General features: G+C 50.3%; 2 protein-coding genes across 2 annotated transcripts in view; both read right to left on the minus strand.

Moving 5' to 3' along the window:
- Positions 1-4,516: 4,516 nt before the first annotated feature.
- On the minus strand, positions 4,517-11,622 carry CUNH1orf158 (chromosome unknown C1orf158 homolog). Its single transcript, XM_006104525.3, has 4 exons — positions 11,509-11,622; positions 9,643-9,756; positions 6,345-6,522; positions 4,517-4,811 (listed from the first exon to the last, which is right to left on the minus strand). Exons 1-4 carry the CDS (start codon positions 11,620-11,622, stop codon positions 4,630-4,632), a joined length of 588 nt encoding a protein of 195 aa, XP_006104587.1. The 3' UTR covers positions 4,517-4,629.
- Positions 11,623-21,296: 9,674 nt separating this feature from the next.
- The window catches only part of AADACL3 (arylacetamide deacetylase like 3), a 15,902-nt gene continuing 14,466 nt past the window's right edge, over positions 21,297-22,732 (minus strand). The window contains exon 4 of the mRNA XM_006104519.3: positions 21,297-22,246. Within this exon, the coding sequence (XP_006104581.2) occupies positions 21,472-22,246 (775 nt within the window). The 3' untranslated portion in view covers positions 21,297-21,471. The remainder of the gene's footprint in view (positions 22,247-22,732) is intronic.

Genomic DNA, 22,732 nt, shown 5'->3' on the forward strand with positions numbered 1-22,732 from the left:
CAGGTTCATAGGTCCATGCTCAACCACTGAACCACACCAGCTGGGCAATAAAGTCCATATATATATATATATATATATATATATATATATATATGATTTTTTACAGAGAGGAAGGAAGAGGGATAGAGAATTAGAAACATCGATGAGAGAGAAACATCAATCAGCTGCCTCCTGCACACTACTGGGGATGTGCCCGCAACCAAGGTACATGCCCTTGACCGGAATTGAACCTGGGACCCTTCAGTCTGCAGGCCAACGCTCTATCCACTGAGCCAAACCGGTTACAGCAAAGTCTACTTTTAAAAAGGTAACTATAATCTGTCCAACTGTAAAATTTTATTATTCTAAAAGATTCCTTTAAGTTTTCTACATGTACTACTGCAATTTTTTAAATTTGTCCATTAATTAATTAAATCCTCACTCGAGGATATTTTTCCATTGATTTTGGGGGCTAGTGGAAGGGAGAGGGAAAGACAGCAACACCGATGGCAGAAAAATACATGGATTGGTTGCGCTCCCGCATGCTCCTGATCAGCCCCCATAACCAGGCCCAGGAGCCTTCAACCTAGGTATGTGTCCTCGACTAAATGGAACCCAGGACCCATCAGTCCACAGGCTGACACTCTATCCACTGAACTAAACCGTAAGGGCATTATTCTCAATGTATTTAAAGAAGAAACAATTCTTGCTCACTGATCCTTAAAATCAGTTTTAAACTTTGACTTGAGTCTTCCAACACAGTTAAACATTTTTAAAACAATATCCACGTGCATTCTTTAAAAGTAATAAAATTTCGTTATCATTTTAAAAGGCAGTTTCTATCTCTAACATTTACATAAATCACCACAAAAATATTTATACTCAAGTAGCATCTACATAATAGCAGCTTTTAAAAACACTCAACACTACAGCCCTGCTAGTAACATTAACGTGTCATCTGGTCTGACCAGCAGGTGGCACACGAATCCTGAGGCCTGGAAGGTTTTTTTCCTGATAATCCCCAGGAATGAATCCACTCTTTTGCAGGTTAACTCTACTCCTTCCCACCCCCAACCCCACCCCTGGGCTGGCTGCTACAGCTGTTTGGGTGAAGCAGGATCAGGGGGGCCTCATGCAGAACCTGAGTCCCACTGGGCGCCCTGTGCTGGGCTCTCTTCCCTGACCTCAGGAGTAGAGCATGAGACTGAGGGGGAAGAATGCTGGGGGCTTCTGCTAGAAGGAAAAAGAAGGACAAACCCATTTACTGAGCTCTTACTCTATGCCAGGCCTGGTGCCAAGCCCTCATCATGCACCACCTCCTTGGATCTTATAAGCATCCACTTAGCTGGGTGAGCACCATGATCCTCATTTTACAGGGGAACTGAGGTTCTTGCCTAAGGTCTCCCCACCCAACAGCACCAGCCCCTGAAAGCTCAGCTTGGAGTCTTCATTTGGGTGCCCTTTGATTAGGGTCACTGTGATGGGTTAATTTTATGTGTCAACTTGATTGTGTTGCCCATGTAGCTGGTAAAATAATTCTGGGTGTGAATGGACAGGGTTAGCTTTTGATTCAGTAGACAAGTAAGGAGATCTTACAGTGCTAGTGGGCTTCCTCCAATTTCTGAGGGTTCCAAGTGGAATAAAAAGAGGAAAGAAGGATGAATTTTCTCTTCTTTTTCTAAGGTGTCCGAATATATATTTACTAGAGACCTTGTGCACGAAAATTCATGCACAGGTGGGGGGGGGTGTCCCTCAGCCCAGCCTGCACTCTTTCCAATCTGGGACCCCTCAAGGGATGTCTTACTGCCCGTTTAGGCCCGATCCTACCAGTGATCGGGCCTAAATGGGCAGTAGGACATCCCTCTCACAATCCAGGACTGCTGGCTCCCAACCGCTCACCTGCCTGCCTGCCTGATTGCCCCTAACCGCTTCTGCCTGCCAGACTGATCATTTCTAACCACTCCCCTGCCAGCCTGATCGACGCTTAACTGCTGCCCTACCAAACCAAATGCCCCTAACTGCCCTCCCCTGCCAGCCTGGTCACCCCTAACTGCCCTCCCCTGCTGGCCTGCTCACCCCTAGCTGTCCTCCCCTACAGGCCTGGTCCCCCCCAACTGCCCTCCCCTACAGGCCTGGTCCCCCCAAATTGCCCTCCCCTGCTGACTCGGTCACCCCTAACTTACCTCCCTTGACAGCCTGGTCACCCCTAACTGCCCTCCCATGCAGGCCTGGTCACCCTTAACTGCCCTCCCCTTCTGGCCCTGGTCACTCCTAACTGTCCTCCCCTACAGGCTTGGTCCCCCCCCAACTGCCCTCCCCTACAGGCCTGGCCCCCCTAACTGCCCTCCCCTGCAGGCCTGATCGCCCTCAAATGCCCTCCCTTGCAGGCCTTGTCCCTCTCAACTGCCCTCCCCTGCTGGCCTGATTGCCCACAACTACCCTCCCCTGCTGGCCATCTTATGGTGGCCATCTTTGACCACATGGGGGCGGCCATCTTGTGTGTTAGAGTGATGGTCAATTTGCATATGACTTTATTAGATAGGAGATATATATATATATATATATATATATATAGAGAGAGAGAGAGAGAGAGAGAGAGAGAGAGAGAGGCCTAGTGCATGAAATTTATGCACAGGTATGGTCCCTAGGCCTGGCCAGTGATCAGGGCCAATTAGGTTCCCAGCCTACCAGCCTACCCACCTCCCCGCCTCCTCCATGCCTTGTTCCCTCAGCGCCTCACCATTGCCACTGGTCTCCTGCCATGTTCCTTGCCATCCCCTGGGGGTCAGCACATGTTATAGTGAGTAATCAAACTTCTGGTCTCCCGGTCCAACTTCTGAGGGGACACTTTGCATATTAGCCTTTTATAGACACTGAGTGACCAGATTATTATGACCAGCCAGATTATTATGACCATCCCATCAGTACAATGAAGTGAATTAGTTATGCAAATAATAATAATAATAAAACCTTGAGAGTATTTGCTTAGGAAGTTTTCAATATTCAGTATTTTTGGAAGTGTCAATGAAGTACTGATGGGGTGGTCATAATAATCTGGCCAGTCATAATAACCTGGCCATTCAGTGTATGTACTAGAGGCCTGGTGCACAAATTCATGCACTAGTGTGGTCCCTCAGCCTGGCCTGTGGGATCGGGCTGAAACTGGCTCTCCAACATTCCCTGAGGGGTCCTGGGTTGCCAGAAGGTGCAGGCCAGGCCGAGGGACCCCACGGGTGCACGATCAGGGCCAGGGAGAGACAAGGGAGGTTGGCCTGCCAGGGAGGAACCATGGGAGGGCTCCAGGGTGTCTTGGCCCGTCTCACTCAGTCCCAATGAGCTGGATCCCAGCAGCAAGCTAACCTACCAGTTGGAGCGTCTGCCCCCAGTGGTCAGTGCACATCATAGCAAGCTGTTGAGCGGCCTTAGCATATCATAAGGAGAGAGGCCATTCACAGGAAGACTCTCCATGTCCAATCCCCACACTCAGAGGAGGCAGATCAGGGACCTGTTGTCCTCAACCCAAGGTGGACGCCACATGGGTGATAAAAGGTGCCTCAGGAGACTCCGCCCTGGGCCAGGTCAGCACAAAGTCCCTGCGCCAGGACAGCACCCCATTCATGTGTGTAGGAAGGGGGCCTCTGTGATCCATCTCCAGCAGAATCAACTCTTAATGGAATCGGTTACTGAATTTCCCCAGGGCCAACAGAATGTAGGGAGGAGGGAAGAGGCTATAAGAGCAGAGAACTGTGGAGACGGCCAGCATCATGGTGGAAACCCCCGAGGTGCCCACCTCAGCTACACAGGGGGAGGGGAAGGGGGAGGCAACTAGAAAAGGCCTCAGCCAAATTTTTCTTAGTGGCCCAATGGGAGATAGTAAGACCTAGGCAACGTATGAGGCGCAGCCTAGGGGGATAAAGAGGCTGCGATCGCTACTCCAGGTGTGCGTGTGCAACCGACAGACACCCACTCTCAAGAACGCATTAAAAGTCTCGCCTTCGTCATACTTCTGTCTCTGAGTCTGTTATTTGAACTCGGACAGGTGAGCATTTCTCACAATTTGTCAGGGGCTCCACCCTCACTGCCAGTTGGGAGGTGGAAGGGGTGCTGGGCACCTTCCCTTCCCCTGAGCCCTGGGGGTCAGTGCACCTTTGCTCAGGCAGCTACGGGCACCCTGGTCCCTTGCCTGCTGCCCACCTCATAACGACGTTTCACTATTCCGTGGGCTTTTCCAGACGCAGCCCATAGTCAGATTCGTTTCTCCCATTGGACCAGACTCGCAGAAGGTATGTGTCAAGCTGTGGGAACTTGGAGGAACCACATGACCTCTCTGGGCCTCAGTCCCACCCCCCACCCACCCCGCCGTGAACTGAGGGAGCGGAACTTTAGGGCCCCTCTCCTAACGTTCTCTCTTCTGCACATACCTGACACCCCGCCGTGTCAAAGAGCTTTAATTGTGGGCTGGACAAGAAAGGAACCTGTGGGTGTGGAGGACATGGGGAACCCCACACCACAGACCAGGACTCTGAGGGCCCCTTGATGGGCTGCCTTTAAAACTTGGGGTGTATCTGCAGCTGCCTGCTCTCTGGCAGGTCCAATCGCACAGTAGGTCTCCAGTTGGTTCTGCCTGCGCTGTGGGTGGGGTGACAGTTCTCAGAAGCGTGGGACAGGCTGCAGGCGCTGGGGAGGGACTGGGATGGCGTGCTCCCGCTGGGACAGAGAGCACAGCTGTGGTCTTGGGTAGGACAAAGTGTAGGTGCTCTTGTGCAGGCCAGCCTCGGGGGTGAGCCATCTCTGCTTCAGCTGCTCATAGAGTCCGTAGTTTGTAGGGGGAGCTGCAAGAGAAACAGGGTTTGGGTGGGCAGGGCTCAGAGCATGTGGCCTGCCCCATAGGCCGGGGGGAGGGAGGGGGGGGGCGGAGGCTTCCCAGGCTGTGGGATCAGAGATTCGGGGGTGGGGGATGGGGAGCAGCAGGCTTGCAGGGGAATGTTGGCTCTGCCAGTACCCCCTCCCCAGGAGTCACAGGTGGGGGCCCGTTCCCTGTGTACCCAGGAGGGACCCGAACTGCTGGAGGCCTCACAGAGTCCGCCCTGTGCCCGGGCTGAGGGTGGTCCTGCCTGCTCTTCCGTAACTACCCCACCCCAGGGGGGAAGGGAACAGCGTGGCCTTGTGAGATGAAGAAACCCCTGCCAAAGTGACAGAGCAGCCCCAGCCGGTCTGGCTCAGTGGATGGAGTCCTCAGGTTCGATTCTGATCAAGGGCACTCCTCCCCGGCCTGGGCCCTGGTCAGGGCGTGTGCAGGAGGCAACCAATCAATGTGTTTCTCTCACATCGATATTTCTCTGTCTTTCCCTCTCTCTTCCACTCTCTCAAAAAAAAAAAAAAAAATCAATGGAGAAATATCCTCAGGGTCCCTTTGCATCGAAGGATAGGACTGCAAAGGGGTGGATGCCAAGGGTCGGGGTAGCTTGAAGGGCAAATCAGAGCAAGGCAGTCTCCTACACGAATCCCTCCAGAGCCCTGGGACTGTGGGGAGGACAAAATCTGCACCTACTGTGGCCTGTGGGTCCCTGTGGGGTCGTTCTCTACTCCTGTCTTGCATCTTTTTCACCCTGGAATGCTCTTCCCCTTAATCCCCACATGGCTCCCTCCTTCTCAACTCAGTTATCTCCTCAGGAAAGCCCATCCCTCACCATCCCACCCAGAGGAGGTCCACGGAGACCCGCCTCACTCTCTATTTTTACCCATTTTCTTTTCTTCAGAGCACCTATCCCGGCCCAAAATTATCGCATTTACTATCCTTTTCTCTAAAGGTGTCTTAGCTGTCTCCTGACTGGAATGTCAAGTCCCCGAGGGCAGGAGTCCCTCCCTGTTTGTCATTGCTGTGTCTCCAGATGCCACCACATTCCGGCACCTGGACTTGGTACTATTAATGACGTGTGCCCGGCCGACTTGGCTCAGTGGTTGAGCGTTGACCTATGAACCAGGAGGTCATGGTTCGATTCCCGGTCAGGGCACATGCACGGGTTTGTGGCTGAATCCCCCAGTGGGGGGCATGCAGAAGGAGTCGATCGATGATTCTCTCTCATCGATGTTTCTATCTCTCTCTCTCCCTTCCTCTCTGAAATCAATAAAAATATCTTAAAAAGAAAAAAAAAGAAAAAGAAGAAGGGGAGAAAGCAGGTGGCAGGCCTGGGGGCAAATAGGACTCTCTCCCCGCCCCCGCCCCCCATCATCTCCTTCTAATGCTCTACTAGAGTCAGGGTCCCCCATGAGGTCCTTCTGCGTGAGCAGGGCACACTCAGTCCTGAGCAGGTGCAGACCCCTTACAGCTCAACATAGGAGAAGATCCCGAATTATACAAATACCGAGAAGAGGGAAGTCGTTTTTCTCTGGAAGCCACAGCAGTTTATGACTATTCCAGGTGCGGTGCGAGGGCAGGCCCGGGTTATAATTGTGCCGGTTGTAATGGTCGTCGTACGAGCTGATCAGGTAGCGGTGCGAGGGCTCCTGGTGGTGGGTGATCAGGTGTTTGTACGGGAGCCCCTGGAAGGACAGACACGACGGGCATGTGACCGAGGGAGCAAGGCCTCACCTGGCCGTGGACGGAGGCAGAGTCGCCGGCCTTGGAGGTCCGTGGAGCTGCCGGCCAGGGGGCCTCCACGGGCGCCGGCAAGCGTGGGCTCTCGGGGCCACCGAACAGGAAACACACTTGTCTGTCCTGACCCGATACAGCTCACCTTCGAGCACCGGTCTCAGCTCGGCTGCCGTGGGTTCCCGTAGGAGTGGTCCCCAGCCTCTGCCAAGTCCGTGAGCTCTGGGGACACGTTCCTGTGAAAGTCAGGACGCCCCCCGACTGGGAAGAGCCAGCGCCACCTCGCTGCCTGCCCCTGGGATCTGAATTCAGACCCTGTTTGTCTCATCCACCGACTGCCTGTTTCCAAAGAAGATGCGGACCGCGGGCCTGACGCATGCACCTTGCATTTCATCGGTTACTATGGGGACAGTCAGAGACGCCCCAGACCTGCTTTCTCCTGCCCAGGGTTTATGGCGACCTCGGCTGGACACCTGGGGAGGGGTTTCTCTGCTGGGGAGTGATTGGCGGGGAGAAGAAAGCCGTGTTCTCCTTGCCCTGGGACGTTTGCCTGAATCAGTGCTTTTCTTAAGGAAATCCTCTTGGCCTGGACGGGGGTGCTGGGGGGCTGGGCTGATTTACAGGGGAGGATAATGTTGATTACCATGCCCGTCCTCTTGTCTGGAGCAGACAGGGAGGCCTGTGTCGGCCCTGGTCTGGAAATGCTGGCTGCACCCAATATTTCAAGTGGTGGTTCCATAAATAAGTCAGATCACAATGCCAGAGGGAGGCAGGGGGGTGGGCACAGGCGGGGAGCAGGGGTTCCCAAGGTCTCCCTCATAGGGCGCCCAGAGTGTTACCAACGCCAGGGAAGGCCAGTTAAAGAGGTTCCCATCGGCCGAGGGGAGGAAAGGAGAGAGCCCCCACTGCGTCCCTCCCCTCTCCTCCCCCCTCCCCGACCCAGAATTTTCGTGCTGTTCCTCTTGGTTTGGGGCTCGGCCCTGCTGTCTTGATTATGTTCCCAGGACTTATGTCTTCATCAGGTAGTGTAGGTAAGGTGACAGAGAGACAACTGCCTTTGAAAGAAGAGCTTACAGGCCCCAAAAGGAGGGGGCACCATGACACAGGGCCACCCAGCAAAGCAGCAAGATCTGTCAGAGGCAGAAGAGTGAGTATGGACAGAGAGTGAGCCAGGCAGGGTAGGCAAGTTTCAGAAGTTTAGGATTGCATAGGTTTTTTGTTTGTTTAGGATTGCAGAGTTTGAATCATTTCAGATGGTTCTGGGCTCCAGGAGTGCCTCTGGTTGGGGGCACCTGTCCTTGGAGTAATTTAAGGTGGGGGATACTGTCTTGGAGAGCGAGTTTAGATAAAGGAGGGGGTGTGGGCTCTGGAGTGTTGGTTTGCATCTGAAAGGCATGATGAGAGCCAGCTGTTCACTGTCTCTAGGAATTAGCCAGCCCTGGGAGGGCAGCTCTCTGGGATTAGCAAGGCCCTATGGTAGCAAATCATCCTCAAATAGAAAAAATGAAAAATGGGATTCATACCCCTGCCTGGGAGGGAAGCACAAGAAGGGGGTCCTCGCTGGTAACCTCGTAACCTCATCTGCCCATCGGCAACTTGCAGTGCCATGAGCATTTGCCTAAGACGGGAGAAGAGGTGGGAAGGGAGATGGAAAGGGTCCTGGGGGAGGAGGTGGTGCCGAACGAAGCAGAAAGAAGAGCTGATGTGTGGAAGCAGCCACGCGAACAGGCCATTTCAGAGTCTGTGGGAACGCGCGTTCGATCACCGGGGCTCTATTTAGTGTGTGTGCTGGGGGAGGGGGACTTGTCTTAATTTTAACGACTGCATATCTGTGTGGCTAGCTAGCCCTTCGTCAGGGTTTGTAATGGGTCCAAGGTCTTTAAGAAAGGGCACGGCGTGGGCCTCGTGTACACTGGTGACTGGGGACTGGGAGCCCCCGGTGGTGGGTTCTGATTTTTGCCTCCTTGTATTGAGATGCAGTTGTGTGTCCTCAGTGCACACTAACGGTAAAGGGGGCAGCCCGGAGCAGCAGCATGGTCTGAGGGTGTCAGCATGGCCCAGGGGTTGCCAGCCCGATCCAGGGGTTGCCAGCCCGGTCTAGGGGTGCCAGCCTGGTCCAGGGGTGCCAGCCCAGTTCAGGGGTTGCCAGCCCGGTCCAGGGGTACCAGCCCGATCCAGGGTGCCAGCCCGGTCCAGGGGTTGTCAGCACAGAGCGGAGACTGTGGTGCCGTTCATGCGGACACGGATCCCCAAAGGCAGAAGACAACTCCAGCCAGTGATGAAGGGCACTCTCAGGTTACTCCTGCTTCTCTCAGAGCAGCCACCTACATGGTCCCTTGCCAACAGACAAGACACTCGCCACCCCTGGCACCTTTTATGGGAAAAGGAGGGTGCTGAGCTCAACAATCTCTTCCAGCTTCAAAATGCACCCCATCTGACAGCTGTCCACCCCTCGTTCTGTGCCTTCTGCCCTGCCCCGCATTCAGGCAGGTGTAGGGTCAGGGAGGGGTGATGGGAAGGGGGTGACCTGAGGGCACAGTTCTCTGCTCCCCACTCCGCAGGCCTGGAACACGACATACCACAGACACCCAGTGACTGAGGGGGTGCTGAATGGTCATTGACTTTTTTGGTCATTGACTTTTTACACAAAAGAACAGGAAGCTGGAGCTGAGGTGACACAAAACACTGTCATCTACACATCACCTCCACTTGGTTTTGGAGTACCTTATGTGATTCCTCCCTAGAGTCACCTCACCATAGTCACCTGAACTCAATATAACCATGCCTGCCTGTTTGCTCCATCCTTTGCCCGTGTCCTGTTGGAGAAGCGGGGAGGAATGGGGAAATGGTCCGGGGAAGTGCTGGGATCCAAGGTGGGGATGCTACCAGCTCCAGGTCGGACGGATCTCTGCTCCTCAGAACATAAAGGTGAGTGCCGTCGGCAGCCGCGCGGCTGGGGAGGGTCCTGATGAGCCTACTCCTGTGTTCCCAAGAGGGAACCGGGCTGGCGGGGTCTTCTGAGCCTTGGGGAGAGGCCCAGCCTGAACATGGAGCCCCCACCCCCCTCTTACCTCGATTCTCCTCTTCCCATACCACCTGGAGATCTGGTCCGGTCTGTGGCCGGGGAAAGGGATGTACCCTTTCTTGTAGGAGCTCTGGGGGGTCTTGTCAGTGTCTCTGATGAACTGGAAAAGATCAAATATTCAAGATAACTTCTGCTGCAACCCCTCACCTCCTGGGCCAAGGGACGCTGGGCAGAGAAAGGGTACATTAGGACTCCAGGGCATCCTGCATAACCCAGGCTTTTGTCCCCATCCTTCCAGGATTGGGAAAGGAGTGTGCACCCCACCTCTCAGGACCCCCATGGGAAGCTGGTATTGGTGTCACCCGACACTTCTCATGGTCAGTATCTGTTCCCTCTCTCATCTCCTCTCTCCCTGATGCTCTCTCTGCTTGCCTCCTCCCTTTCTTTTTCTTCTTTGTTCTCAGTCTTTCCAACTCACTCTTTTCTCCCTTGTTATATTATGTTCTTTAAAAAAATTTTTTTATTGATTTCAGAGAGGAAGGAAGAGAGAGAGAGGGACAGAAGCATCAACGATGAGAGGGACTTATCGATGGGCTGCCTCCTGCACGCCCCACACTGGGGACCGAGCCCACAACCTGGGCATGTGCCCTGACCTGGAATCGAACCGTGACCTCCTGGTTCATGGGTCGACGCTCAACCACTGAGCCACGCTGGCTGGGCTATTATTTTTTTCTAGTTTATATTTTTAAAAATTCATTGTGGTAAAATATACATAATGAAATTTACCATTTTAACCATTTTTAAGTGTACACTTCAGTGGCATTAAGTACATTCACATTATTGTGCAACTACCGTCACCACCATCCATTTCCAGAACTTTTTCATCATCTCAAACTGAAACTCTGTCCCCATCCAACAACTCCCTCCCCCTCTCCCCCTCGTCCCTGGCACCCACCATTCTTCTACTTTCCATCTCTATGGATTTGATTACTCAAGGTACCTCATGTAAGTGCAGTCATACAGTATTTGACCTCTGTGACTGGCTTCTTTCACTTAGCATAGTGGCTCACAGTCCTAATTGCCAAAAATGAAGATACTCAACTTTAAATAGGCCAATTCAGGCCAAGTACCATCTATTGTAATGGCCTTTAAAGTACATGGAAACACCATGAGCCCATTTGTTCCATTTTGAAAGTAAAAATTGAAATGCAGCCTTAGCCGGTTTGGCTCTGTGGATAGAGCGTGAGCTTAAGGACCAAACGGTTCTGGGTTCAATTCCGATCGTGGGCACATGCCCGGGTTGCGGGATCTGTCTCCAGTTGGGGGAGTGTAGCAGGCAGCCGATCAATGATTCTTTCTCATCGTTGGTGTTTCTATCTCTCTCTCCCTCTCACTTCCTCTCTGAAATCAATAAAAATATATTTAGTGCCTATGGTTTCTTCTAGGTCTTAAAAAGAACTGAAATGCACAGGCAGGGCAAGGTTGTGGAACAGGTGCCAGAGAACAGCAGCTCATCCCAGACATCACCGCAGGGATGTCCCGCCTGCCTCGGCAGGTACCACGTTCTGGTAAGGGCCAGGCCAGGGAGAGCAGAGATTCTTCAAATCAAGGTGCAGAGGAATTAGGAACGGGAAACATCAGATGCCTAGAAACACTCCACTGAGAAGACTTCTGTGAAGCACAACAATGTTGACACATCTGCTATGGTACTTTCAAGATGGGGGAGGGTAGGGGACCTTGATGATGGCTTGACTGTGACTCCCCGATGGAGCACACACAGACACGCTCAGGCCCTATTCTTAAGAGGCAACCATCTATGGCCCTTAATTTGAATATAGTAATGACTGCACTCCTACCTCTCCCTGCCAGACCTCCCCTCTGAGCCCTCTGTTCGCCCTCTCTCTTTCCTTACCTTCCTCCTCTCTTCCACCCAGTTTCCGGTGAGCACTCTGGTTGAATACTTGCTCTCGACCTTCCAGCTTGGCGTATATAATGACTGTGGGCTTACTGCATTCGAAAACTGCATGGTAAGGGTTCACCCCAGGTTTCTTTGACTTGACACCGTCTTAGGTTTTGGGAGCGGGGATATTATGAAGTTGCTGAGTTTGGGGTGCCTTTTTTTTTCCTTCTCTGACACCCTTCTGAGTGAGCTGTAGATGACAGCCTGCCAACCTCACAGAATAAAAGGGCATTGAGAGTCTACTTTCAGCTTCCAGGAAGAGGTCACTTGATCTTGGATTCCGTATTGTTGACTGTCACCATGGTGATAGACTGAGTATAAATACTCTCCTGGCCCAGCCAGTGTGGCTCAGGGCTTGAGCATCGACCCATAAACCACAAGGTCGCTGGTTCGATTCCAGGTCAGGGCACAAGCCCGGGTGGTGGGCTTGATCCCCAGTAGGGGACGTGCAAGAGGCAGCCAATCCTTGATTATCTCTCATCATTGATGTTTCTATCTCTCTTTCCCTCTCTCTTCCTCTCTGATATCAATAAAAATCTATTTTTTTAAATAAAAAGGACAAATAAGATCTTAGTATGGATGGTAGGCACACAATACAATATACAGATGATGTAGCATAGAATTGTACACTTGAGATATATATAATCTTATTAACAAACTAGAGGCCTGGTGCACAAATTCGTGCACGGATGGGGTCCCCTCGCCTGGCTGGCGATTGGGGTCGATTGGGGCCGGCCAGGTGGGGGGCAGGAGATGGGGAGGACCGAGGGAGGTTGGCTGTGGGAGTGCACTGACCACCAAGGGGCAGCTCCTGCATTGAGCATCTGCCCTCTGGTGGTCAATGTGCATCATAGTGACTGGTCGACCAGTCGTTCAGTAAACTGGTTGTAGCGGTCACTTAGGCTTTTATATATATAGATGTCACCCCAATAAATTTAATTTTTTAAAAAATGGAAAAATGTCTATTCCATTATATCATCATTGGAAATACAATACTACATAAACATTAATATTTATTTATAATCCCTTAAATTAAATTGGTACGTCCCTTGAGTAATAAAAAATAAACAAACAAATTAAGAATATCTTAGTATTATTAAGAAAGCGGTTTTGCCCTAACCGGTTTGGCTCAGTGGATAGAGCATCAGCCTTCGGATTCAAGGGTCCCAGGTTCGATTCCGGTCAAGGGCATGTACCTTGGTTGCGGGCACATCCCCAGTAGGGAGTGTGCAGGAGGCAGCTGATCGATGTTTCTCTCTCATCGATGTATCTAACTCTCTATCCCTCTCCCTTCCTCTCTGTAAAAAATCAATAAAATATTTTTTTTTAAAAAGAAAGCGGTTTTGACCTTGCAGTTTCCCTGAAGGAGGTTTGGGGATCTCCAGGAAATTTTCCATCACTATATTTCAAATATTGCTTCTTCCTCCTTCCTTCTTCCTCCTTTCTTTCTTTCTTTCTGGGACAGCAGTTACACCTTTGCTGTGGCTTCTCACTGAATCCTCGTGACTCCTGCCCACTTCTTCTGCATTTCCCATTCTTTTGTCTCTCTGCTTGATTCTGAATCATCCCTTCCGACCTATATTCCAGTTACCTATCCTCTCTCAAGTGTGTCTAAGGTGACTAAACCCATCCTTGAATGTTTCATTTGATCTGTTGCATTTTTCAATTCTAAAATGTCTGTGATTTGTATATATGACATATACACACATATATCATGTTACTTTTCATAGTTTCAAATTTTTATTTTTTTTAGCCTTCTGAATTTTCAGATTACCTATCACATTTTGCCTTCCAGATTTTCAAATGTATGGAATTATAAATCTGCAGGTTAATAGATTATATTTACAAATATAACCTATAGATTTTATCTCCTTGGACATAGTGAACACAGCTATTTTACAATCTGTGGTTCCTTTTTTTTTTCCCCCTTTCTTTCTTTTTTTTTTTTTTTTAACTGTTGTTTCTGTGAGTTTTGGCTGCTAACACTTCTCACATGCCCGGTATCTGAAAAATTATTTGCAAAAATAATGGGAGGTCTAGGATGATATTATCTTTCTCCAGAGATGACTGCCATTTGTTTTTTCGTCACCCATGGACATTAGAAACAGGATCACTTTAAGCCAGTCTAGGGGCAGGCATGTCGGTCATGGCATGCTCACAACTCCGTGTGCTCAGTGCTGGGCTCGAGGAGCTACAGGGTGCCCTGAAGACTCGCAGCGCGACTGCACCCTCTGGGGGAGGGAGGCTCTCCAGAGCAGGTAGTGCCTACAATGAGACCTGAGAGGTGAATGAAGCATTGACTTCTTCTCTCTGGTCTCCTGTGGCCTGGAAACACTTGTTGGAGATGGCCAACCAGCTTGGGGTTGTTGCACAAGGAACCCAATGGTGGTGGGCGGTGCACTTGGAACTCAGACACACTTGGCTTCAACTTCCAGTTGCACCTCTCACCCAGGCCCTTGGCCAAGTCAACTGTGGTTTCCTAATCTATAAATTGGGAGTAAGCACCTCGTACGTACTTCGTCAGATTATGAGAATTCAGTGACCGATCAAGCATTTGCAAAATGCCTGTCACATCTATGGGGTCAATAAATGTTCCATCCTCTCTTCCCCACGTGCCTGAACCAAGTTTATTTTAGTAACAAAATCCATTCCGTCCTCTATATTAGAGGAGTATATTTGGGACATTGGGGCAGCAATATCCCAAAAGGGGGTAATTCTAGATTCTTTTTGAATAGAGGGTTCCTGGACACAAAAGCAATTTGTTATCCTCACCAGGTACTCAAGGCTCAAGATTTAATAAAACACCCCCCATGCACTTGATAAGATTATCCCCATTTCGAGGAAAGAAAACTGAGGGTCTGGAGATGAAGTAAACTTTGGGCCTCTAATTGGCTCTAGACCACAAGTCCTTCATCCCTCTGCCTCCTGGGGGGAGCCTTGCGACACAGCAGCAAACCCAGAATGTGTCTTCTCAACTTAAAATTCATCTGTCCTTCCGTGAAATTGTTTCATAGTGATGGAGATGGACCCTTGAAGGGTTTTGCCTATGACTAAATATTGCTTTGAAACTGAACCCCAGGCACTTCCTTATCATATTCAACCTTGTCCTACAATTGGCAAGACACCCAGTGGCAATGTTAGGATAGTGATGCGCCAGGGAACAGAGCAGGCCCTGGCCACCTTGGGGAAGGAGGAGCCACTTTTGGTAGATGGAGGCGAGGATGTTAGAGGCAACAACCCAGTAAGACTGCAGCCTGATCTGACTCCTTCACTGATTCTTGCAGAGTTTCATTTGAGCTAAGGAACTTCCCTTCTAAAATACAGACATGCCACGCCAACTCGGTCCCACCCTGTCATCTGTCAAGATAATCCATTTTCTTTCTGCTTTGGGATTGGTGATTATGATCCAACTACTTCCCTCCCATCTGAGATCTGCTGAATAAAAGGGAATGGGATAGACATTTTGGGAGAGTCCATCAACTTTCAAAATGTGCCCATAAACTAAAAAAAAAAAATAAATAAATAAATAAATAAATAAATAAATAAATAAATTATATATATAGTGCCCAGCCACCAATCCTTCTTGGATCTATCACAGAGAATCACACGTGCAGAGGGAGTGCACAAATGTTCACTACAGACTTGTTTGTCTGTAAAAAACTGGAAAGAGTCCAAAATGTGTCCTCCAGATGGGAATGTCTAGGAACTGTAATGTGGCCAGACCATGGAATATTATGCAGCAGCTAAAAAGAAAGAGGCAGGTAGATATCTACTGTTTACTAGGCTAGATTTCTAAGATATATTGAGGGGGGAAACCCCAGTGGCACTACTCGTATAGAATTATTATTATTTTATGTACCAATGTATGGCAGTCATCCCACAAAATAATACTCTATATATTTTCTTTGGGTACATATATACCTAAGCATGTACAAGCATCGGAACAGGCTTTGAAGTATTAGAAGATCCTAGTATCCCCTCCCCCCAAAAGGAACAGATAAACAGTAATGAGTTGCAGGAGAGTCATCAGAAAGGACTTTGCCTTATTTCTAGTATTTGAAGGCTTTATTTAAAACCTAGAGGCCCTGTGCACAAAATTTGTGCACCGGCAGGGGCGGGGTCCCTCAGCCTGGCCTGCACTGTCTCACAATCCAGAACCACTGGCTCCTAACCGCTCACCTGCCCGCCTGCCTGATGCCCCTAACTGCTCCCCTGCTGGCCTGAAGGCCCTAACTGCTCTCCCTTGCCAGCCTGATCCCCCTAACTGCCTATCTGCTCTCCCCTCCTGGCCTGATCCCCCTAACTGCCTATCTGCTCTCCTTTCCTCTCCACGCCCTTCAGACCTCCAGCGCAGACCTGCTGAGAGCTATCCACTGCAGCCCCGCCCCCATCCTGATTGGTCATTACATGATGGCATCCTGGCCAATTTACATATTCCTCTATTATTAGTATAGATATTTATGTATCCCTTAGGTAACTTAAAATTAACTTTTAAAAAGATAGAATGGAAGTGGAAATATGATGCAAAGTGTGGCAGCTGTCATGTTGTCCAAAAATATCTACTGCCCTCTGTCCTGTCAATGTCAGGCTTGGCCATGTGACTTGCTCTGGCCAATGAAAGGTGAGCAAGAACCATGAGCCTTACTTCTGAGCAGAAGCTTTGGGATCCACCAGGTTCTTTTTCCCTCTGCCATGAGACCAGAGATGTTTCAAATAGAGGCTGTTCCATCAACCTGGATCTCAGAACAGACAGACACACGTGATATAGAGCTGCCGCTGACCGGTGAGGGCTGAGTAATGAGTTAACATGAACAAGAAATAGTCTTTGGCTGTCATAAGCCACTAAAAATGGCAGGGCCATTTGTCACTGCAGCAGATCCTAACCTCTACTAGCCTATACTAGCTCAGGAACAAGAAGAGAGACCAAGCAGTCATTCTGAAACAGAGAGTGCAGGGGGGAGGGGGTGGAGAGTAAGACAAGGTTTGGGATCAGAAAGGCAGAGAGGTTCTGGGGGGTGGGGGTGAGGAGCACCTGAGGAGGACACTGGGGGAAGAGACTAATTTTGCCAATTTTTCAACTTTGCCCTCAGACCTTGTCTGAAATTGCCTGCTCCTGACCAAAGACAGCAATTTGGGCTGCAACTCATTGTCCTTTAGCAGATGGCATGTGCCCTGGGCTACCTGGCAGATCTTTCCAGGGAAGTCCTGGGAATTTACTGAGAAAACATTCCCAGGGTGTCTGGGTTTAAAGGTGTGTGGGTGTCCATCTCCCCTGAGCTGTGTTAGCTGGGCACTTACAGGTAGCAATTCCAAAGTCCTTCACACTTAGAGAAAGCTACAGTCAGTTAACAAAAGAAACCAGATGGCAAGACACTGGACTCTGTTGACCTGACTCAGCAGCAAACACCTACTTGGATGGGAAACTACTCAAGTAAGGCTATGGTCATCATTCTGAATGATGGGAAAGAAAAGGGCTAATGGGCCATGGGGCACAGCAGATATGGGTTATTGTTAGACAGATTAGGGTTGCAATGCACAGCACCTGGCCAATCACATGGCCTTGGACAAACTAGTTAATCAGCTGGCCTTGAGCCTGACCGGAAAGAAACAGGAAAAAAGTGTTGTTATTAATGTCTCTGGGCCTCAATTTCCTCATCTGTAAAATGGGCTTCAGAATACCCACTTTGTGGAATTCATTCAGATTATGACCTGCAGAATGAGGTGGCACCAGCCCCCTCTCCCCCATACAGGGTTGCAGGTAGCTCCCTCAGCATCCAAGTTTCCACTTTGAGGAAGTACAAATCCCAGGGTCATTTTGACTGAAGGTGCAGTTTCAATACTCACGCAAAAGAGGTGCCCTAACCGGTTTGGCTCAGTGGATAGAGCGTCGGCCTGCGGACTGAAAGGTCCCAGGTTTGATTCCAGTCAACATGTACCTTGGTTGCGGGTACATCCCCAGTAGGAGGTGTGTAGGAGGCAGGTGATCGATGTTTCTCTCTCATCGATGTTTCTAACTCTCTATCCCTCTCCCTTCCTCTCTGTAAAAAATCAGTCAAATATTTTAAAAAATTTTAAAAAAGGAGGTGAAGTCACAAGACTTATTATTTGCAGATCCCCGAAACAGGGGGTAGGAGTGCAATGAGCCAGAGGAGGGGCAGTCCTCCACCCCAGGTCATAAGCGAGCAGGAGACAAGAGCAGGGCTGCAAGCACTTATCAGGTGGTTGGGGTGGAGGTCCATCTAATAGTGCTTCCAGTCCCTAAAGTATAGCCCACTCACCTCCACTGGGCACAATCCTCCCGTGGCTCATCCCCCTCCTCGGCACCCTGCAGCGGAAGAGCCAACCACCCAACCCTCCAGAAGGTCAGCTCATGTCTCTCCACCTGCCTCCAGAGGCAACAGTGAAATAACAAAGACCACACTCCAGGAGGGAAGCCAATCAGACTCAACTCAGAGGTCTTCTCAAAAGGGACCAGGCTTCTCAGATTCCAATGCTCCCCAACAGCTGAATGGCCACCAAACAATGTTCTTTCAATGAGGGGTTTCTAGTTCTCCATAAAAGCCACCTGCGGGTCTGCCTGCTGTGAATAGATCGAGAAGCCACCCAATGGCTTCTTCTCTGTCCCATGTTTTGGCACCAACATTCAACTGAAAGCCAGTTAAAGGAATGCATGGGGGTTTTGTAAACTTGGGTCTTGGTCTGTAAAAACCACTGGCCAACCAGGAATAGAGTCTCCTGAAGACCAGGTAGGGTCAGCATGGGAGCCTGGGTCATCCTTTTTTATTAATTTTTTTATATATATTTTATTGATTTTTTACAGAGAGGAAGGGAGAGGGATAGAGAGTTAGAAACATCGATGAGAGAGAAACATTGATCAGCCGCCTCCTGCACACTCCCCACTGGGGATGTGCCCGCAACCAAGGTACATGCCCTTGACCTGAATCGAACCTGGGACCCTTGAGTCCGCAGGCCTATGCTCTATCCACTGAGCCAAACCAGCCAGGGCTATTAATTTTTTAAAATATATTTTTTATTGATTTCAGAGAGGAAAGGAGAAGGGGAGAGAAATAGAAACAACAATGATGAGACAGAATCACTGATGGGCTGCCTCCTGCATGCCCCTGTGTGCGGATCGAGCCTGCAACCTAGGCATGTGCCCTGACCAGGAATCGAACCATGACCACTTGGTTCATAGATCCACGCTCAACTACTGAGCCATGGCAGCCAGGCCATTTTTTAAGAAATATTTTTTTATTGATTTCAGAGAGGAAGGGAGAGGGAGAGATAGAAACATCAATGATGCGAGGAAAAGCATTGATCAGCTGCCTCCTGCACGACCCCCGCCCCCACCCCACTGGGGATCAAGCCCACAACCCAGGCATGTGCCCTGACAGGGAATCGAACCATGACCTCCTGGTTCATAGGCTGATGCTCAACCACTGGGTCACAATGGCCGGTTATGAGTCATCCATTTAAAGGAATTTCTATTCCTAAGGGGCAGGTGGTCAACTTGCCCGTGGTCCTTGTCCTCTCTTGCCACTTCCATGTACCTTGATTCAGGATTCAATTTAGCTTCTGCAGTAGGGTGAGTGTTGACATCCACCCAGTAGAGTAAGTGTTGATGTGAGGGAAGTAGTCCCTCCATCCCCTGTGCTCAGTTCAAGCACCAGGTGGAGTTGACTCCACCCTCCTCTCCAAGGATGGCATGGGACTTGTGTCTGGTGAGTCAGAACATTCCATTCCCTTGGTTGTGGCAACTGGACACACCATGCCGAAAGCCCATACAGCCATCTGATTATAATGTGATCTCTGCTGGGACTGCTGAGAATGAGGCAAATCCTATATAATGACCCTGGGAGAATGTAAGTATGGAGCTGCTCGGGGCCACCATGAGAAGTGAAGGTAAAATAAACAGAGAAAATCATTGACTAGAGGAAAGAAGAAAAGGTCGCTGGTGGCATTGTTTGAGTTCCTGCATCAAACCAATCCTAATTTATCCCTGGGGCCAATACATTGTCTCTGATTTAGGTCAGTTTGAGTTGGTTCTGTGTCTTACAACAGAAATAGTCCTTGCTACACATTTTCAGTACCTTTGGCCCTTCCTCAATTTCTCACTGTAGGTAAGATTGAGTTTGGTCAGACTCGGTCTTCATGGGTCTCTGACTCAGGACCCAGACCTTTTCAACTGCTCTCTTCTCGTTTTTGTTTTGTTTTCTTTTTGTTTGTTTTTAAAAATATATATTTTTATTGATTTCAGAGAGGAAGGGAGAGATAGAAACATCGATGATGAGAAGGAGTCATTAATCAGCTGCCTCCTGCACACCCCCCACTAGGGATTGAGCCAGGCAACCTGGGCATGTGCCCTTGACTGGAATCGAACCCAGGACCCTTCAGTCCACAGGCGGATGCTCTATCCACTGAGCCAAACCAGCCAGGGCCCAAATGCTCTCTTCTGACACTTTGACACCAAGAGCTCCAGAGCTCCCCTAATCAGTGGCTCTGAGCTGTCTTCATCTGTCGCTAGCTGCCAACCACCATGGAAAACCTACCCACTCCGCCCTAACTCTTCCAGCCCAGGCGATTGAGACTCTGAACCCAGAGACAGGGGAACAGCAAGAAACATGTCACCCTGTACCCAGAGGAGGAGAGTGGAACCAGTTTCTCTTCCTCCACCTGCAAGTCTAGGACATCAGAGCCCCACCCTCTCAGCCAGATTGGAAAAAGCCCACGAGATCGGACATGATGCCCTGGGTGTTTCCATAGCCAGCCAAGTGGTCACTCCTGTTACCCACAGTCTGGGTCAGCCTGGGCAGTCTGAACCCCGCCTCAGGGAGGCTGTGGGCAACCCTTACATCAGTGGTTCTCAACCTTCTGGCCCTTTCAATACAGTTCCTCATGTTGTGACCCAACCATAAAATTATTTTCGTTGCTACTTCAGAACTGTAATGTTGCTACTGTTATGAATCGTCATGTAAATATCTGATCTGCAGGATGGTCTTAGGCGACCCCCGTGAAAGGGTCGTTCAACCGCCAAAGGGTTCGCAACCCACAGGTTGAGAACCGCTGCCTTACATGCTCATTCACTCTCGCAAAAGGCCACTGCTGACCATTTTTCCCAACGGTGCACACAGACAAAGACCCCTACCCACCCCCTCAAACCTGTCACATCTACTGCTCTCCCTTCAGACATCAGAAACATGCATCTCTGATTCTAGAACCTGGAGCAAGAAGAAGATGGTCCCCTAGCCAGTTTGACTCAGTTAGAGCGTCAGCCCACGGACGGAAGGGTCTCAGGTTCGATTCTAGTCAAGGGCACGTACCTTGGTTGCAGGCTTGATCCCCAGCCTGGTCAGGGCATGTGTGGGAGGTAACCAATTGATGTGTCTCTCTCACATTGATGTTTCTGTTTCTCCCCCTCCCTTCCACTCTCTCTAAAAATCAATGGGGGTGGGGGTGGGGAGGGAAATATATCCTTGGGTGAAGATTAACAAAAAAATAAAATAAGACAAAAATATACTTTGTGTGATTAAAAATATATATATTTGTCTTTAAATATTTTTATTGATTTCAGAGAGAAGGAGGGAGAGGGAGAGTGAGATAGAAACATCAGTGATGAGGGAGAATCATTGATCAGCTTGCCTCCTGCACGCCCCACACTGGGGATTTAGCCCACAACCTGGGCATATGCCTTGACCGGGAATCAAACCATGACTTTCTGGTTCATAGATCAAAGCTCAACTGGCCGGGCTGTGTTTTTGTTTGTTTGTTTGTTTGTTTTTTTAAAGAAGAAGATAGCAGTCTCAATATTCTCCCCTATCCCCACTCAGCATCACCTCCATCAGCAACAGAGAGGTCCATAAGGAACTGGATGATGGCGGGACCTACACTCATAGCTCCCGGGGGAGGGAAAGATGCTCACAGCCCCTTGATAAACTGGACCATGACCCTCAGGATCCTCGTGGCGCAGGGCACTTGAAGGCAGCCCATGCCGAGGGTGTTCAGCGCCCCGTGGAAGCCATCCTCCATGTGGTGCCAAGTCACCGGGACGCCCAGGTCCTCCAGCCTCTTCTTGTACAGCAGGGAATTGTCCCGGAGGATGTCATACTCACAGCTCACGATGCAGGCTTCCGGGAACCGAGACACTACTTCGTCTTCCGCAAGCATGGGCGAGTTCAGCAAATCCAGGAGGAGGTCTGACTCCAGGTAGGCAGCCTCATTCAGGGGCGCACGGGCCACCGGGCGGTAGCCTCGCTTCTTAAACCTCTCCGGGATGTTTTCGGGGTCCAACCACTTCCTGTACCTTTCCCAGACGTGGGCAGGCATATGGGCGCCTTTCAGGATAGCGTTTTTCCACTGGGGGCTCACGTCCAGGTAATAAGACATACAGAGGAAGGCAAAATCCAGAGTGATCAGTGGGACATTCTTGTTCTGCTGGAAGGAAGGCAGCTGGTAATCCAGGACTTGGAGAGTGGGGTAGATCAGAAGCTGGGCCCGGATCTTGGGCAGATCTGAACGATCCATAAATTTTTGACAAGCTGCCGCGGCCACTCCCCCTCCCGCGCTGTCCCCGCAGACCACAACCCGTGCTGGATCCACCCCATACATGTCAAGGGACTTCAGGAAGTGGGTGGCGGCCGCGAAGCAGTCTCTTATTGGCACCGGGAACCGGTGCTGGGGTGCCAGGCGGTATCTAGAAGGGAATCAAGGAACATGGTTTACACTCATCACCCCAGTAGAGCCCCAAACACCTGTGCCTAGCATCCTGGGCTTCAAGTTCTTCCATTAACTCCCCCTTCTGAGATCTGAGCAGTTAAAGTTAAGGTCTGGGGCTTAAATGAGCTCAGAGACAGGAAGTCCTCAGTGCCCAGCACATGGGCTCTGTAAGCGGCAGCTGCTAGTCCCACTGTCTCCAGGTCAAGTTAGGGGACACGTTGTGACCTCAGGAGCCCTGCCATCCACCAATTGGCCCACAACTTAGCTATCACCACCAGGAGCCCCCTCCCTCAGAACCTACCTGCTGGGGCTGCCCCGGCTCACACCTGTTCCCTGTTTTTTGGATTCCTCTTACGAGCAGCTGGCCTGGCTTAGATGTAATAAGGCTGCATGCTCACAGGTCTTTGTGGCCTCGCTCTGAGACTGATCAGTGTCTCACTGCTGCACATAGATCACTGGGATC

Source organism: Myotis lucifugus, unplaced genomic scaffold (genome assembly GCF_000147115.1).
Source record: "Myotis lucifugus unplaced genomic scaffold, Myoluc2.0 scaffold_580, whole genome shotgun sequence".
Classification (NCBI taxonomy): domain Eukaryota; kingdom Metazoa; phylum Chordata; class Mammalia; order Chiroptera; family Vespertilionidae; genus Myotis; species Myotis lucifugus.

Excerpts from the sequence above, each read along its gene's own strand:
- CUNH1orf158 (XM_006104525.3), bottom strand. The coding sequence starts at position 11,622 with ATGCAGTTTTCGAATGCAGTAAGCCCACAGTCATTATATACGCCAAGC. Across the intron at positions 9,757-11,508 it reads GGGTGGAAGAGAGGAGGAAG|TTCATCAGAGACACTGACAA; the intron begins GTAAGGAAAGAG and ends GATCTTTTCCAG. Across the intron at positions 4,812-6,344 it reads AAACGACTTCCCTCTTCTCG|CTCCCCCTACAAACTACGGA; the intron begins GTATTTGTATAA and ends TTTCTCTTGCAG.